At 29.0% G+C, this 20,059-nt stretch overlaps 2 protein-coding genes across 2 annotated transcripts; both read right to left on the reverse strand.

The window, feature by feature from the left end:
- Nucleotides 1-4,501: 4,501 nt before the first annotated feature.
- On the reverse strand, nt 4,502-6,975 carry LOC110601682 (protein SRG1). The gene is made up of 4 exons (XM_021738911.2): nt 6,230-6,975; nt 5,430-5,677; nt 5,021-5,348; nt 4,502-4,863 (listed from the first exon to the last, which is right to left on the reverse strand). Exons 1-4 carry the CDS (start codon nt 6,482-6,484, stop codon nt 4,606-4,608), a joined length of 1,089 nt encoding a protein of 362 aa, XP_021594603.1. The 5' UTR covers nt 6,485-6,975; the 3' UTR covers nt 4,502-4,605.
- A 1,459-nt stretch (nt 6,976-8,434) lies between these two features.
- Nucleotides 8,435-15,450, reverse strand: LOC110601681 (calcium/calmodulin-regulated receptor-like kinase 1). Its single transcript, XM_021738910.2, has 9 exons — nt 15,143-15,450; nt 13,765-14,124; nt 13,345-13,498; nt 12,546-12,672; nt 11,549-11,634; nt 11,360-11,431; nt 10,877-11,080; nt 9,595-10,780; nt 8,435-8,763 (listed from the first exon to the last, which is right to left on the reverse strand). Exons 2-8 carry the CDS (start codon nt 14,076-14,078, stop codon nt 10,442-10,444), a joined length of 1,296 nt encoding a protein of 431 aa, XP_021594602.1. The 5' UTR covers nt 14,079-14,124; nt 15,143-15,450; the 3' UTR covers nt 8,435-8,763; nt 9,595-10,441.
- Nucleotides 15,451-20,059: the final 4,609 nt, after the last annotated feature.

The raw sequence follows: 20,059 nt of genomic DNA on the forward strand, positions 1-20,059 counted from the left end.
AAGTAGTAATAGTTTGGTTGGAGGAGAAAGCAGCTTTTGCATTAAAGCTGCATAACTTTGAGTTGATCTAATTTGTAGATACTGGTGGCATGTTTTATGGGTTCCCGTCATAATTCTTGCTGAACCTTCTGCTTATTGTTCAACTGTCATAACATCCTTGATGTCATGCTTATAATTAAACCCCAAGTCTTAATTTCTTTGAAAAAATCTCATGAAGAAAATTAATGTTTGAAGTAGCAAAACCAACAATGAAAGATAGGGAAGAAAATTTACCTTTGGCTGCAAGATGATCCACTTATTCAGTCATCTTCTGCCTTCCATTTTCCAGTAGTGCTGTCTATTGCAGTAAGAATACTGATGGAGGATGTGAAACTGAAAACAATTAGTTCGAATTTGAAGCAAGGGTTGAGGATGTTTAGGAGTTTTTGCCAATTTAATGTTTAGGGAAAAAATTTTAGCAATTAATTGACAATTTAAAATTTGTCCGTTCACGTAGCAGTTAAATTCAGATGCGCGTTAAGAATTATTATTATTATTTTTTTAAATATCGACTTTAATTCACTGACTTCTTACCCAGCTATGGGACTCTATACCCCAACGAAGGGAATTGAATACTTAAAAGGAGAAAAAGAAAGAGCTACATACTTATTGTAATACCTGGAACGATAAAAAAGTCAAGCGTGAAGTTCAGTCTACCGGAGCTCATCTATTCTCTTAGTAAACGATATTCATTTCAATAGATTGAGAGAAAGTGCCAGGCCAAATTTACTTTTTTCTATTATTATTATTTTTAATTATTAATATATTATAATAATTCATTTGTATTATATTAATTTGATAACATTATTTATAATATGTTTTATTATTATAATAACACTCTAATTAAATAATAGTAATTATAAATTTATCGATATATAGTTATTATTTATATATTTTATTACTTTTAATATATAAAAATACTACAAAATTAATAAAAAAACTATAAAGAAAAATATTTAAAATTATAATATTATTCTGATTTTATATGTGTACAAAATCATTTAATTAAATAATTTATTAATAAATTAATAAATTAATATGCATATTTAAAATTAATAAAGATTGAATTTACATTTTATTGGATTATTTTTTATAACCATTTAATAGCTGACTAGTATTAATTTTATTATATTAAAATTATATAATATTAGTAATTTCAATATTAATAATAAAATATATTAATATATTAATATTAATTATATTATGATTAGAGTTTCACAAAATTACTGAATTTTTTATAATTCATGAAAATAATAATTAATTAATATAAATATTTAAAATTATAAAAATTAAATTTATCTTGAATTATTTTTTATAGCCGTACATATTTAATAGCAGAATAATATTAATTTTATAATATTAAAATTATATAATATTAATAATATTTTTAATTTAAATATTAATATATAAAATATATTAATATTTAATATATTTTATATATTAATATTTAGAAATATAAATAAAGAATATTACAATTAGATGTGTACGACATCAAAAAAGATAAATAAATTAAGTAATTAATTTATTTTATAATTAGATTAATTAATTAATTAATTTTTCTTAATAAATTATAAATAATTTAAGAATATCATAATTCTAAATATTTTTCTATACAATTTTCTTTGTTATCAATTTGTATAATATTTTTATATATTAAAAATAATAAAATATATAAATATAATAATCACATATTAATAAATTTATAATCGATAATATTTAATTAAAATGTTATTATAATAATATATTAAAAATAATATTTTTATAATATGTACTATTTAAATTGATAATTATTTTTAACCAATAAATCTATTTTTTTCAAAAATAATTGTTATATTTTTATTTTTTTAATAATTATTGTATTATAATAATATATTTATATTATATTAATTTGATAATATTATTTATAATATAATTTTTATAATAATAAATATTTTTAATTATTTTCATAGTATATTTTATTTTTTTAACATATTAGTATAGTAATAATGTAATTAAATAATATAATTATAAATTTATTAATAAATAATTATTATATTTTTTAATTACTGTACTTTTACAATTGTACGAGAGCACTTTAATAAAAATTTAATTTAATTTTTATAATATTAAATATCTATATTTATTTATTTCTTTAATTATAAACAACCTGTTATACAAGAATTAATTAATATAAATATTTAAAGTTATAAAAATTAAACTTAAAATATTTGAATATTATTTATAATAATAAATATTTTAATATTATTTTAAATATACTATTATAGTAATACTGTAATTAAAAATAATTATTATATTTAATATAATTTTTTATTATTAATACATAATAAGGTAGTATAACTTTCTAAAAAAAAAAAAACATAATAAGGCAGTATAAAAGTCAGTAACAAACAATTTAAAGTTATGAATTGATTAAAGCGTGTACCAGTTAATTACAATTACAATATTATTATATTAATATGTTAAAAGTAATAAAATATATTATGAAAAATAATTAAAAAAATTTATTATTAAATAGATATTTAAAATATTACTAAATTATTTTTATACGTTTAATTATAATATAATATTAATTTTGTAATATTAAAATTATATAATATTAGTAAATTTTAATTTAAATATTATTAAATAATAATATATTAAAAATTATAAAACATGCACTCATAAATTTAATTTGATAGTAAGTGAATCTGAATAAATTTAACACATAGACTTAACTTGATGGTAAGTTATATTTTATCAATTTTTAATTTTTATTTTAAATAAATTATAAAAAAAATTAATTATTTTAAAAATTATAATATAAATAATATTATTAAATTAATATAATATAAATATATTATTATAATATATTAATAAAATTAAAATATTGGCTGATATTATAAATATCAGAGTTTGACCGTCACGTGATCGATTAAATCTTAAATTAATAATTAATTTTATTTAAAATTTAAATTTTCAAAATTTTTTTTGCCTCAATACCAAATTAATAAAAACCCCAGATGTTTAAGGAAACAGATCAAACCGTAAAATCTTCAAGCATCCTGGTTTAAGGAAATGGTAAAAGGTGTAAGTTTAGTGGAATGATGAATGTTGCTATTTTCAAATAAGCTGAATTGTATTGAAGGTTGAAACTGCGACATGATATGCGCAATGACAGCCTCAGCAAAGCTACCGTTCTTTGCAAATCAGCTGTGAACAGTCTCAAACTGTCACCTCCAGTCCTGTCCACAGTATAATGATTCCATAAATTGACTGGAAAATTCAAGTGAAAACTATCAGACCATTATCAATAGAGATCCATTTTATACAATTATAATATAAAACATTTCCCTTACTCACTCTATATAATCTGCTTACATGTAAATAAGACACAAAAGTCCAACATAACGTATTTTATGTTAAAAATATAATCAAGTCCTAAAGCAGGTGGTATTGTGATAAAATTTTCTTTGAAATAAATTTTTTACAAACTTTTATACAATCATTCAGGATTTGTATTTTTTTTTTAATGGAAAATTTTTTATAATAAAAAGAATTATTACTTTATTTTAAACAGAAGAATTAATAAATTAATTAAATTATTTTTTACAAACTTCTTGATTTCAAACTGGGTAGGTGAGAACACAAAAATCTCAGAATTTGGAATGGATTTAGCAGCCCAGCTCCAAAAGAAACGAGAAGCCCGCTGGACCAGTTAAAAGATGATGGTAATCACAGGTCTTGGTCAAACACAGATTTGGAGTTCGGAGTTTAAGCAGTAAAATTATGAACAATTTGTTATTTGGATCAATGGTATCAAAAAATTCATTAATTAATTTTTTTATTTAAAAATATATTAAAATTTTTTAAAATTTAAAAAGTTTATTAATGAATTTTTATATTTTAATTGTGATTACACTTTAATTATGTCAATCATTTCAATTATTAGCTTTAATTTTATTAGTTTACGTGAAAAACGCAATTATATAATCTTGAATAATTTAGTTCTTGCAAAAGCCTTTTTTTTTCCCCTCTTACTTAAATATATTGACTGAAATAAATACTTGATTTAAACCAGACAGAAAATATTAAAAAATAAAAAATTCAAAAATAGAAAGACTCGATAATTAATTTCATTCAGATTGAGGGACTTAGTAGTAATTTGTCCTTTATTATAATTGATGAAAAACAAGCGCAATGCCCGTGTGGTGGGCCATCACGGTCAGTCAAAGCCACGCTCAATGTGATCTTTTGAGCGGATTACTTGTCTAGAATTAGCCTGGATAAAATATTTATAATAATTATTTGGGGAGAGTACGAAAACATTTTATCAATTTTTTATTTTGAAATATATAATTTAATTTATGTTAAAATATTATTTCATATAAAATAATATTTATAATATTACCTAATTGAGCCGAGTCTTTTGTATAAATTATTGGGCCTTGGCTCCGCAGTATTGTGGAATTGACAACAGGTAACATAAGAAAACAGAAAAGGCAAGCATAATATAATGTTACATTACAAACGAGGTTACAAACGAGGTTGTAGACCTTATTTCTCAAGCGTCTATTATACATTTAGCCTTTACTCTTCACCAGGTTGTACTCTTAACGTATCAAGGTAAGATTTTGATCGAAGTTCACGAGAAAATAAGCCCTTGAAGAAATCCTTCACCGTGATTCTTTTAAACAATGCTGGTGTTTCCTCGGTGATCAAGCTAGGCGCCGGACTTATTTCACCATCAAACCTTGGAGAATGAAATGCGACAACTGAGAGCCTTTCCGTCTGAGAGTTCACTGTTGCACGATGCAGGATGCTACGATATGTGCCATTCGTTATGATCTGTAATCATGTAATAGCATCATTAGCAGAATCATTTAGCCTTGATTTATTGAAAAATAAAAGTCAATCTCTTTGAGATTAATTTTAAAGCAACTTCTCCAAAATCACTGCAATATCTATTGTTTGACAACAAATTGTCTCCAATATAACTTATTACCTCCATAATGTCTCCAATGTTGACAACAAATGCATTTGGAAGGGGCTTCACAGGAATCCACTTGCCATCTTTCATAATCTGGAGGCCTTCAACATCATTAATTTGTAGGAGAATGGAGAGGCCTGTGCCATCTGAATGAGGGGTCAGGCCAATGACCTTCTCCGGTTGAGGACAAGGCGGGTAGTAATTCATCCTCATTGTTTGCCTGATGCCTTCAGTGAAGAGATCTCTCATTTCATCATCTCTCATTTTCAGAACTTTTGCCATCTGCTCAAGGACACTCACAGCTAAATTTTTTACTTCTGATGAATAACTCTCCAGGGTGTCTCTGCATGTTACAATTGTTGAAGGTCCTTACAAATAGAACTTACATATATGATATACGCCCAAAATATGAGAGAGAGAGAACCTGAAAGGAAGAGGGAGCTTCGGAAACAAGTGGGGCTTCCTCAAATGAACTGGCTGAGTTACCATGAAGAAAAGATCAGCCCAGTCAAGCTTTTGCTCCTCAGCCACAACAAAGGCCTGTCCAAATCCCTCTACTTCTCCAGGATACTGCCAGAATTTTTTCTTCTCCTCCATTGGGAGATTGAAGAAATCCTGAATATCTGTCTTTATTCTCTCCAACAATGAAGAGCTTACTCCATGGTTTACCAACTGTGATGGTTCAGCAAATGAAACATGCATAAAAACTAAGCAAGCTACTTTAGCTTGAATTTTGAACATTAAGTAATACCAGTTATGGAAAAACGAAAAAATTCATCACAATCCCATTGAATACTGTCAATGTTGTTCCAAGTAGAATTTTCTATTGTTTACATTAAATTTCTTAGCTAGCTCTCGTCTCCTGTAAGTTTCCTATCAATTTTATGAATAATATTTTCCAAAGATTAGCTCCTTCTTTTTTGAAATTTCCTTTTTATTTTTTTTTTCTCTTTTAAGAAGCAGCGATCTTGGCATTTTCTTGTACATTTTCTTAACGATCTTGGTTAAGAGAGCTATTTCGGGCAAAAGCAAAACCAACGAAATTGTTAAGCATTCAATGAATCCAGAAAACAATTATGAGAATTGAATTGGGTTTCGGTCTCAATTAAATCCAATCTTTTTGTCTTCTTCATTGTCAACTAATAATCTCATAGAAAACGATTGTAATGATTTGGGTTTTGCTTTTTTTTTTTTTTGCATTGAAAAAGAAGAATAAACGCATACCTGGAAGAAACCCCATTCCTTGCAAGCAGAATGGAGCTTAGCCAGCTCAGAATCCATGGATTCTGGGTCATGTAACCTCTGCATATCGATAACAGGGACCTCAAGCAATGATGCATCATCCCCAGCAGCAACGATGGGATGATCTTGATCAGGGCGTATGTACCTAGGTGGGACAGTAACCAAATGCTCCTTAGCCAATTCTTGGACACAGGGCACCAGCAGAGAGCTTCCCACACTGCCCCCTTTTGATTCCATGCTCTTCTTCCCCAATTGATCCTCTTTTGCTAATTGCGTTCCCTCAAAGAAATACAAAGAAAAAGATGAAGCTTATCATTAATGTCAAAGTCAAATAGTCAAATAAAAAAAAGGGTCATTGTCAATTTGATAATTGGTGGTATGCGATTGGATTTTAAGGCCAATTCGTCTAACCCAAAACTTACTCCCATGGTCGAGTTTTTAAAGAAGTTTCTCTTTCTTACCGTCGTTGCATTTGCAGTCTCTCATTAGGGTCAGATTTGGTGGCTTGGGTTGTTGTTTTCCTTCTTGGGTTGTGGGGTCCGACTTGTCTTTAGGGTCATATTTCTTCTAGAAATTCAGCTTTGGCCCATATGCTTTCATCAGCTTGCCGTTTTTTTTCTTGGCCACAGAACTAATTTTACAAGGGCACAACATGGGCACAACATGCCAAGTTTTTCGGCCAGACCCATGAATTTGAGACGCACTTAAATTGATTAGGATAAATGCTTCTCGGCCAGTTCCAGTGTCTGCTGGAGTATTTCCAGATGAATAAAATTAATATTTTGTTCTAACTGTTTAACTCAATCACATATCTGTCAAATGTAAATGTTTGAATTCAGTTTCAGTAATGAAGATGCAAGCTGCTGCGGATACTTATCAACAAATCGCATTAGATACTATAAACAACTTACAATATTTAGGTTACCAATCTTATCAATTAGCCAGACAACCACGATCCAGTGGCTATGGCGATTTGGTGAATTAGCAAAGGCACCATACAAGAATAATTTCACCTGTAAGGAAGAAAAGCAGACACAACTCAACGTAAATGGATAGGATAAATTAAATTATTTGAACTCAATTTATATTAATAATATCTAAATTAATTTTAAAATTAATTAAAAATTAATTTAAATTATCTGAATTCATTTTAAATTCAATTAGTATTATTCGAATAAAATTTGAATTCTTTTAATTTTATTGTAATTAATAATTTATATTAAAAATATTTTTTATTAATAACTTTTATTTAAAAAATTTAATATTTTTAAAAAATTTTAATTTTTAATTTTTAAATAAAAATATATATATAAAATTTATAAATATTATTATAAAATATATTTTTTATATTAAATTAATTATTTATATAAACGAGTTTGATAGCAGTATCTATCTATAAAATCTGAATTCGATCCAAATCGTTTAACGAATATTACTTTTTTAACTGCTCAAACCCTTCTTATTAAAATTCGGTTAGATTGGATGCTCGAAAATATCGGATTCCTTACCATCCCTAAACTCACTTAGAGTTCTAGAACCTAAAACAATCGCTAAATCATGCATTGTGTTCCTAATCCTATGAAGCAGCAACTACTTCAATTTTCTTGTTCTGCTCTTCCTTCAATTTTGTCCAGTTCTCTGTATTCTTAATTATTTCACCAGTTTTTATGAGATAAAGAACTCCATTTCCATTGTCAAGAACTTTATGGCGCACCCATCCTGCTACATTCTGTTCTTTAGAATACAGCATCACATTTGAACGTGACTAGGTGCTTCAATCTACAATGCCAAATTCAGAAGTCCACTTCTCACACCACAACAGACAAATAAAATGAACCAATAAGAGAATTAGAACGATTACCAGATGAAACAACCTCAATAATCTGGCTAGGTTCTCCTTTTTCTCTGCTCTTCACATGCTTTGTCTTCAGATTTATTTCTTACACTACCAACCTCTCCAAGCTTTCCCTTATCATTTCCAGATATTAGTATATTACTTTAACTGTGTCTCCTACATTAAAATGCATTTTGTGTAAAATTGAATGCTGTTTGGCTTACATTCCTTCAGCTACCATTGCTTAAGCCGTAAGAGGGGAAAAATGGAAAACTGGCTCAGCAAAACCTGGTTAATTAATCACCACAAAGTGTTAAGTACAATAATAATATCCCATCAAACAAAATAGTGCATTAATTAAAAAGAAAAAGAAAAGATTTCATGTAAGGATGTCAACTCATAAGCCATCGTGTTCTAAATGTCAGCTAGTTGTTGATGCTACTAGGTACTAACCAAGATACAGAAAATACACTACTCAATTTTTGGTCTTCCTTTAGACTCCCAAATATTTATCAAAAGTATGTCTCTCTGCAGCAGCTTCAGTGGCACATTAACTACAACACACCTTGGAAATCACACACACACACAGAGAGAGAGAGAGAGGAGACATGGAATTAGCATGAGAAGAGTCCACGCCACCAATCCTCACAACAAGGAGACATGCATCATCTGCTGACTTGACCTGCATGTAAACCAAACAGAAAGTTTTTTATGAAGCAAGTATAGCAATCAGGAAGTAGTATCTAAAATGAGTGGATTGCAGTAGGCCACAAACAAACCCTATAAGATTGACAACAAAATAATTCTAGCAACAAACCAAAGGAGAGAGTAAGACAAAACTATTTTTATATCATACATGCAAATTTGCAGGCAGAATAATAACCACAGTGCAGAACAAAATAATGACAACTGCACCACACCAGATAATAAGAAGACATGTACCTCCAAATTTTACCACAAGAAAACTACAACAACGTAATGAAGCAAACTGCAAACTCACAAAAGCAGAAAACTTCAGAACTTTATCCACCGTCAGCCTAGTATTCGTTCGTGGTCTGAAATAATTGAAATCTGATCCAGTGGAATAAATAAATAATCAACAAAAAAGCTAACACCAAGGAGACTAGTAACCCACTCGTGTCCCTTTACATTAAATCTCTCGTTTAGAAATTGCTAATAACCCACTCCAACAAATGGAGCATTAACAAGATAAACCTTTGAAATTTCTTCAATTTCATGTGAACCAAGACGAAATCACCACGAGAAGTTCATGAAAGACAATGTAGCTGGACAAAATGATAATTACTTTACAGGATTCTATGCATTAAGTCATTAGCCCAACAAAGAACATATAACTCCCAAAATGCGGCAAACAAGTAAGCAACCACGATAAGAAAAAAAAATCAAAATTGAGAATTGACAAGTAAAATCTATATGAATGCAAATATATAGAGAACTGAGAAGATTAAAGACTACACTAAGCAGCAGAAGAAGATTGGAGAAGATAACATACGGGTATAGAGGAAACTGAGGGAAAAGAGAGGCGTTGGGCATAGAAAATGAGGCCATTGAGCTCTGACGTGCAGCCATGGCAGACATTTTCTGGCTGCTCCTTCTTCTCCTTGTTTTCCTGGAGCTGCAGAGTTTTGACGAGAACGAGCGCCTTCTTTCCAGAGGATATGGATACACGACGACATTTTGGGACGAGGGATTTTAGCGAGTTGCGGCTCATGGACTTTCTTTGGGTTGAAACATTTTATTAACCGTTCTCCTTTTCCCGCGACTACTTTTTTCTTTTTCTTAATTTTTCTTATGGACTTACTCTTATATCGCCTTTTAAAATAATATTTAATATTTTTTATTAATGTTTAAAAGTCAAAATAATGAATTAAATTGTTTATTTTTATTGCATTGACATTATATTAAATAATCTATTCAATTTGAAATAGAAAATGAGGCATGCCAAAAAAATTGAAATATATCAATCAAAAAGAGAGATAACCCACTTATCAACTCTTGAAATGTAATTTGCTAAAACTCTTGGTATAAAGGGTAAAAGAAATATAGCAAAATTTACAAGAAAAAGGGTAATTTTTCTTTCATTCCATTTCTGAAAGAGTATAGTACAAAATCAGACAGCCGTCATTTCATCAAAGTAAAAAAATAATAATAAAAAAAATACCTAAATTATGTTACAAAAACTTACAACATGACAGAATTCAATCCTTTCAGTAGTTCTTCGCAGAAATCAGCACTAGGATGGATCTGCTTGCCTCCTAACTCCTTTTGGAAAATCATGTATTGTTTCACAAAACAGTAAAACCCAAAACCCAAAAGACAAAAAATGAACAAACCATGATCTAAACTTCACAAGTGTCGGCACTGTCCAGGGACTCATCTCTCCGGTGGCATTCGGAGACTGGAGTCTTGATTTCTAGTTGGTCTAAATCGATGGAAACCTCATCAGCTGTGGCAGAAAGGGATTTTCTGTGATGATGCCTTCTATTATGCCTGAGTTTGAGAATCCGTGTGAGTACTTGCACAACGTCCCTCATGGAAGGCCGTTTTTTGGGTACACGGTTGATGCATTTATATGCAAGAGTCGCCACCTCATTCAGCTCCTGAACATCAAATTTCCCATCTAGACGTGAATCCACTATTTCCTCCCACCCCACTTTCCCCTCAGTGTTCATTGCTGCCTGTTTATCATCGCAAGCCATTTAAGTTAACAAAAGTTGGCATAAATATGTCTGCATTTTCAGGAAGAGAGAGAGGGAGAGAGATAGAAAACTTACGAGTTCAACATATTCCATGAGACCCTGTTGAGGATTTCTGCCAGCTATAAGTTCAAAAAGCAACACTCCATAGCTGTAGACATCACTCTTCTTTGTGAAGTTCCCTGTAGATATGTATTCAGGATCGAGATATCCAAAAGTTCCCCGTATATTAGCCGCATGTCTGTCCACCATCTCTTCTCTTGAAAGCCCAAAATCTGCTACCTACTTAGACCAGGGAAAACAAATTAGTGTGGACTCGCTGAGGGACTAATAAAATATACTGGGTATTCTTAAAATATAATCATTAGTTTAACAGGGTCCTCCAAAAAATCAACAAAAAGAAGGGAATTCCGCAGATGGCTAGGCAGAAATTCAGACTATCATTATTATAACTGAGTTGTCTCCAGGATCTAAGCTCTCAAATTCAGTCCCAATACAAGTCAATTGTACCAAAAAGAAAATTATAATAGTTAAAGATTTGACATTGCACGACAGACATACCCTGGCTCTCACAGAATGATCCAACAGAATGTTGGAAGATTTAATATCTCGGTGAATCACAGGAGGAACTGCCTGAAATTGAAAAAGAAATATTAGAGATTGAGCTAATAAGTTATTATCATGAATGCAGAAAGACAGGCATGCACAAATATACATACATGCTATTGGCTAAATAAAATCGAAGTTTACCCCATCATGAAGATATTCTAAACCCCTTGCTACATCTAGGGCAATATAAACCCTCAAATCCCAGCTCAATGGTTCATGGCTTTCACCTGCATGAAAAGAGAAAAGCATGTAACTTTTCACAGAAATGGCATATGATTTAGAATATAAATGTGCTGCAAACAAATATTTGCCTTCTCTCTAATTCTAGTTTCACCATTGGAATGCAAATTATAGCTAATTGATTATATGATTGATTTGCAATGTTGTTATGAAAGATGATATACACAAGAAAGGATCAGTTCAACTTTCAGATGTATGAGGTTTTATGCTAAATTTGATTATACAATAAAAAGGTTCAGAATGAACTTGACTTGAGGTTTCTAAAATTTTGAAACTTTTGATCATGTAATAGTGTTAGAAGAATAGAAACAAAGATGAACTTCTGTGCACATCCTTTGAATCATAGCAAATCGACACTCTTACGTCCTATTTGACCTTGTGTAGAATTGGAAAAAAAATCAACGGAGAATGAAAGGCATGTTTATTAATTGAACAGAACTTGATTTAACTTTTCACCATGGAATGAGACAATTAGTGGATCATAAACACAAAATGAAGAAACCTTATTCTTACTGGGCATTCCCTTTTTCAACATTCAAAAGATTATGCGTTACCCAAAGTCAGAACTTGGGAATACCCTTATTTGATATCTTTCAATTGTGTTTCACATTTTCACACATGGTATCCGCAATAATTCATTTTCTTGCTGAACCTTCCAAAACTTGGGATAATGCATACACGACAAAGAAGTTCTCATTTTAGGAACAACTCCAACTAGGAACCGGTTCTTCAATTACTGAAATCTGTGCTATGACAGGTCCAAAAATCACAAGTGATGCGTTTCTGGTAATTAAATGATGCCAATCATCATGCAACTATGCTTGGGATAGCTATCCAACAACAGGTTCCAGAAAGTAAATCAATTTTCCTAACATATACAGAGTTAATGCTTACTTACTGTACAAATGAGAAGCCAAGCTGCCTTTACTCATGTAGACATATATAAGCATGTGTTGGCCCTTTTCTGCACAATATCCAACCAAATTCACCAGGTTTCTATGATGCAACCTTCCCAATAGCATAACCTGAAAAATAATCACAAGGAGTTCAAATGTTGAAATTGATGAGCAACACTGAGACAGGAATAAGTGAATCCATAAATATAAACAAAACACATAAAATGCATTCAAATTGCAGAAGTCATGCAGAGGGGCAAATCAAACAAACCTTCCAACAGCATAGATTTAATTACTAGGCAAATTTTTGCCATGGTGCTTTCTTGGTCAATTTTATTTCAAAATCTACCTTTTTTTCTAACATCACTTCAGTGCAAAGCTCCAGCCATATCAATATTCACAGTGATAGAACTATTGCCTACTTGTTTTACTCATTATTCTTATTCTTCTATGCCTGACTTAATTTTTTTTTTTCCTGCTGATGGGAAAACTTCCACTAATAAATTTTCTTTATCCAGCATCTCTCATTCATTTCAAAAGAAAACATAGAGTGAAAATCATTATACAATGGTAGGAAATTGACAGAGTCAGACCTTGAACATATAATAAAAGTCACTGATTCAGGAACCAGATCCAGTGCTGCTCAAGACATGTCTGAGCAAGTTGTCAATTTTTAATTGAGCTTTAATATAAAAAGAAAGGTTTATGTTTATTGCCACATGCTTTGCAACTTGTAATATGCTTATAAAACACAGTTGGTTTGCCTATGCAAGTGAAACATTAACTGTTAACCAAATGTACCTCAGTGTGAAACTCTTTCTCCCCTTGCTTGGAATTGGTTGCAAGCACTTTAACTGCAACAGTCTCACCAGTTGACATTTGAGCTTTATAAACAGGACCAAATGCTCCTTGTCCTATCAGTGTTGTAAAATTATAGGTTGCTTTTTGCAGATCCCTGCATGAGTAGCACCAGGAACAAAATTATAAACATGGAATGAAAGAAAGAAAAGAATCAAAATTATTAACCGCATAGTTTTAGTCACCATTTTATATAATGTTAGTAATCCTTCACAGCCACAGATGTTAGAAAACTCACATTACGAGTTCAAGGATATAATCTATAAAAGAGCACAAAACACCATAGCTATATACCAAGAGATTGCATATGCTGTTCAGCCATGGTGGAAAAGCCATAGTGCAAAAGTTTAAAGGAAAACATACTTGTAAGAATACTCTGGGATTCCAGAGACGGCCATCATATTGTTTTTCTTGAATCCTTCAAGCCACAAGGACATGCCATTGCGTCCAGATTTAACAGGTGATTCTGGGGCAAGAGTCGAGTCTGATAATATAGTACATGAATCAGCACCGTTTTCCCGGATAGGGATGGTGGCCGCTCTCCTAGAGCTGCTGTTGCCTATCTGCGAGCGTTTCCTATGGTACCTAAAACAGACGAGTGCCAAAACTGCTATAAGCACTCCAATCACCACACCTATTGAGATTCCAATGATCAACCCGGATGACTCCCCTTTCATCTTCTCGGTTCTTTTCTATTTGCTATAGAAGACTCCAATCCATTGACTGCCATATAAAGTAAAGCAGGGTTCAATTTTCATCTCTATAGTTTTAAAACAAAGCAGACTTTCAAAAAATTTGACCTTTCAATTGTTAATTCAATAGCTATTTATTGCAATGAAATCCATAGATTGGCTAATATAATGCTGAAAGGTCAAATTGAAGAAAAAAGTCATCGAGAAACAAATGCTGAATTGGTAAACAACCAACAAAAGAACAGCCCTGCATTCAAATAGAATAGTATTATAGCAGAAGCCAATTCCATACGTCTACACTGCTCAAGAAATCCACAAAACTATTAATTTGTCCTTGATTAACTTGATAAAAAAAAACATGGAAATATTCATACGCACACGCACGCTAATCTGGGTTTCGTCCTTAATTAACTTGATAGAAACATGGAAATATTCACTAACATGGGAAAGAAAATATAATCAAATTAATTTTTAAAGGAAGACCCACTAACATTACTTAGTAAAGGTTAATTTTAACAGAAATTCCGGAGCAAGGTTGAAAAAAAAAGTGCATCTTTCATCAAGGTAGCTAAGACAAGGAATCAGAAAGGTGAAGAGAGAGACCCAGCAACACTAAATATCAATTTTATTTAAGATGAGATTTTTATGACAGAAACAGCTGAATCGATATTTGTAAATGAAATTCACTTATAAACAAAACTTAATTCAGGAACTGTTATCAAACTTCACATTGTCTGATGCATAAAATAGATTAACAAATAAACTTGGTCAATAATTAAACACTTCAGTGATCTGTTTGTTTCCAGAGAAAGGCAGGGGAAAAGACCTTGTCTTTTACACAGTTTTCTCAGCAATCGAACAATCTTGAGAAGAATAAAGATATGAGCAAATTGAATCCACATGTCGAAGTGATAGCAAGAGTAAAAGACAGCCAAATGAAAGTAAAACTAAAAGCAAAAAACATGTTTTTGGAGAAAAAAAAAAAAAAAAAAGAAGAAAGAAACCTTTAACACATTGATGAAAGCCAACATTTGAAGTCGAAAACTCACCAGTAACTAGTTGAGAGTCGAGACCGTTACAAGTTTCTTGAAAGCAGAAACAGAGAAAAAGAAACAAAGAAAGCAAGAAGACAAAAATGAAAATGCTCAAGTGAGATCCGAAGTTTAGGAGTAATGAGAAAGAATAATCAAAAAGCTGTGATGAAGAAAGCAAAGGATAGGATCTGCTTCAAGAAAAGACAGAGAAAACAGAGTTTTGGACAAGAAAATGAGTGTGTTGAAGCCTTGAAGGAGAACCAGAAACAGTTCTTATTTTCTTTTTTCTTAATTTCAAATTCCGTGAGTCGCCGTTTGCTTGCATTTTGTAGGTAATAAAACGCAAAGAAGGTGTCAGGAATGAGTAGAGATAATTTTCTTAGTTCCCAAAATAGCCTCGGATTTTGTGTTATGACGAACGTGTCCCTTGTATAAGGAATTTATGTTCTGAAGGGTTGGGTTGGATTGGGTGTGGTCGGGGACCAGATTTAACTTGAGCAACTGGACACGTGGGGCCTATAGGGCTAAGTAATTATTACGGAACTCCAAAATTCCAAAAAAAGGAAAGAACCGCTAAATGATTCACCAGTCTAAATCTAATCCATACTGCTAATGATACTTAACTGCGTTTTCCATAAATAACACTAAATAAATAAATATATATATAAAAAAAAAAAAGAGAAAATCCAAGATCGACCCATAAAACTCGTATTTATGATCGTAATTATATAGTGCAAAAATCAACAATTAAAAAAAATTGTTGTAAAAATATAAATTATATATAAAAAAAGAGTTGGTGAGACTGTGTACTCGCCTGAGTATGTGTTGGAGTAGAGCAGTAGAAGAGGGAAGGAGAATTAGCAAAGTGCAGTGGGTAGTTGGTGGTAGTGGTGGTGTGTAGCTTGGCAGTTAATAGGTGAGAAAATTTTGCTATTTGGTAAGAAGCAACTGTCAACCAAACCTAATATAACTGGAAAGTTTGAAATTATTGTCCAACAATCTAATTTCAGGTGATGAAACTGATTAACCCCACACTCACCCCCTTGCCTGAAAATGACTCCCTTATATTAATTAACATAATTCTCCCTCTCTTTTTTAATCAATTTTAGAAAAAATATTTAATGATAATATTATTATTGATTTGAGTATTAGATTAGAGCTTTATTTAAAAAAATTTAAAAAAACTTTTATCCAATTTTATGTTTCTTTTGATATGAATTCTTGTAGAGTAAGCAATTTCGTCTGTTTTTTCCTCTTGCTAGTTATGAAATTTTTGTAAAACAAGTGCATATCACAATCACAAAGACATAATTATAGAAGTGCAACTATCATACTAGTTGACACAATTATTAATTTAATAATTATCTTCTCTAATTCGACTATAAAAATTATTTAATCAGTATCAATAGCCCAATGATACTATCTCGTACATACGTAAATATTTTTTTTTTATTGATTGAAATTTTTGAAGAAATTTAAAATATTTCTAATGTTATTAATATAAAATTATTTTTTACTAATTTCATTTTAATTCAACAAATCATGTCTTTTCATAAATATAAATATATTTCATATTAAGTATTTTAAATTTTAAAAATACACACTTCTTTTTATATTGAATAATTATTCAATTTCCTTTCCATATAATTTATTCACGGCTTAATCTCATTTATAAACACGGAATATTTTTATATAAATTAATTAACTAAAATATATAAATTTTATAATTAGTAAATAAAGATAAACTGCGTTACGATTATTTAATATTTTTTTATTTTACATAAATACATGATTGAGATTTCATTACCAAAATATATCGAAACAATTTTTATATATATCACAGAAAATACACATTTTATTGAGATTTCATTACCAAAATATATCGAAACAATTTTTATATATATCACAGAAAATATACATTTTTACAAGTAATTTTTTCTTTTATAAGTAACAAATTTAATTAGAGTAATTCAACTAAAAAATTTTAAAATTTTCAAAAGTGTTAAAATTATTTTTATTTAATTTTTTATTTTTTTTAATCATTTTATTTAATTTTTTAGAAATTAAAAGTATTTTTTTATGAAGGGAAATAAATTATTTTTTTCATTTAATTAAATTATATATTAAAAAGAGAAAGTAACTAATTTAAATTAAATAAGATAAACCAATGTATATTAATTGCACTAATTACATGTGACAGATCATGCTATATTAGACATGAAATGAGTATAATTAACTCAAAAAAACAGGAAATTACTGCTAATTAATATGTATGTGTACATGCCCAGATGCCGATGTGGATGAATGTATTGTAGGTGGATGTCACGTTGGATTTTATAAAAATATTAGTAAAGGAAAAAAAGGAAGTCAAGGGTAAGGGTAAATTAGTCATTTGGAAAAATCTAAGTTACAGAGAGAACAACTCTGAATCTGAACATGTGGGATTATGAAAAATAATAGGTGAATGGTTCTGACGGGGTCATCAAGGAACAATTTCTGAACAAAAGAGAAAGGTAGATCCCAATACTCTGCGCCTGCGGTACGCAATACAAGAATATAAAGACTTGGAAGCAATTACGAAACCATGACATGAAATTATTTAAGGATGTTAATTGGGTATTTCACTAATCAAATTCAAATCCAAATTATTAAAAAAAAAAAAAAAAATTAGATTATACTGTAGGCAGAAAAGCAATATTATCTATTTGATTAATTATTAGAAAAAACGGTCAAATGAGGCGACACATAGCCCAAAAAGGGGCTTTAGTTGGGTGAAGAAAACGGCAGGCTTGTCCCCAGACAACAACTGGAAAGTTTCCCAAACTCAATATTTTGTCAATGGCAATTTTTTTCTTTTCTTTTTGAAAAGCACAAAATCTACATAATTTATCAAATTTCTAAAATATCTCCGTTCCTCACTTTATCTTTAAAGCCTTTTAATATTTAAGTTTCATTACCATCCCTTGGTTTTTATTTGTCTAAAATAAAATCAAATTTATATTTTTTTATTAATATATATTTCCTTATCTTTTTCCTATATATGATTTATTTTTGTGTAGAATTCATTATTTATGTAATTGTGTTTCTTTTCTTAGACAACGTTTATCCTTATAATTTTAAAAAATTTATAATTTAATTTTTAAATATTAATATTATTAATAAGTGAATTTTTATATTTTTAAAAATTTATTAAAATATTTTTATTTTTTCTCTTTATCAATAAAATAGTCATTTCATCAATTTCTACCATTAAAAATATAAAAAAAAAATTAAATTACTCTTTTTTTTTCTCTTCTTTCTTCATTCATTCTTCCTCCTCTTCTTTTTCTGTAATTCCTCTTTTTTTTCTTCTGTTTTCTTTAAAGAGGAGGAGGAAATTATACTTCGTCGTCTTCTTCTTTTTTTTTTCTTATTCTCCTTTATTATCACCTTTTTCTTTTTTTAGTAGGAGGAAAATGGACTATTTTGTTAATAGAAAGAAAAGATAACAAAGTTTTAATATAAACGATAAAAAATAATGACGTTTTAATAGATTTCTGAAAATATATAAACTGATTTATTAATAATAGTAAAATTTAAAAATTAAATAAGGGGTTTTATTTAAAAAAAATTAAATTTAAAAAATTTTTTCTTTCATTATTTTTAACGAAAAAAAAAATAAAAGAACTATTTGAGAAAATATAAAAACGTTTTAAAAAATTTAAATACTGATATGATAATAATGACAATATTCAGAAGCTAAACAACAAGTCTCTCAATAATTTTATTGATTTCGTACTATGATTAGTTTACTGATGTTGAATAAATGTGATCTATTAAAATGGTAGGATTATAGTCATATTTACATATACATATCAACTATTTTTTTTTAAATTAAATATTTTATAAAAATTAAATTTAATTATTTTTTCTAATTAAAATAAAGAAAATAATTAATTATTTTATTTTCTTTATAAAAACTAATTTAAAAAATTAAAATCACATGTAATTTAAAAAAAAATATTTAATTTTATTCTTATAAAATAAATTATTATAAATAAATCCTATAAAATTTAAGTATATAATCAAAAGCATTGTAAAACCGTAGCACATAATGCTACATAACATGACTAATTTTTCACAATTTATATGAAGACCTTTTGACTAAATTTAATTGGCCCTTACTAATGATATGGTTATAACTCTTGATTCGAATTTAATAAAGTTAGCATTCTACTTTTGTAAAAAAAAAAAAAATCTCACTTGAACATTATAAACGGTTAGAATAGAATTTATAAAATTATACATGCGATCCATTACTCACTAACTATTAATTGAAAAAAAAATTAATTTTACTTTTTTACTGTATAAAAATAATTGAATATTAAAATTTAAATATACTTATTTTAAATATTTAAAGTATTTTATTAATTTTTAAACTCATTCATATATATATATTATTAATTTAATTGTCAGAGTAATTTTCAATAAAAATATTAATTACCTCACCTATTTATTTCATAAATATTTCGTAATTAAAGTAGTTAAAAGATATTATTAGGTTATATATGTTAGAATTATCATAAATTTGTCATGATAAAAAAAATCCACATAATCTATGGATTCAAATCCTAGCATTACCAAACTAATCATATTTATTTTAATTATGAATATATTATTTGATGTGTTGCCCACCTTTTGTTAAGCATAAATGCATGCCTTGCATATATGATAGATTCCTTGTAAAGAACAACAGAACAAAGAGTGGAACACCATTAAATTAGCACTCTCTCCGTATAATTAAATATATGTGAGACCATGCATGCAAATATTCATGCATGATATATAGAAGGTAAATATTAATCCCACATCGAGGTTGAAAATTTTATTACATTTATAAAATTATATATATATATATATATATATATATATTTTATTAATTCGAGCATAAAA

This window comes from Manihot esculenta, chromosome 15, assembly GCF_001659605.2.
Source record: "Manihot esculenta cultivar AM560-2 chromosome 15, M.esculenta_v8, whole genome shotgun sequence".
NCBI lineage: Eukaryota > Viridiplantae > Streptophyta > Magnoliopsida > Malpighiales > Euphorbiaceae > Manihot > Manihot esculenta.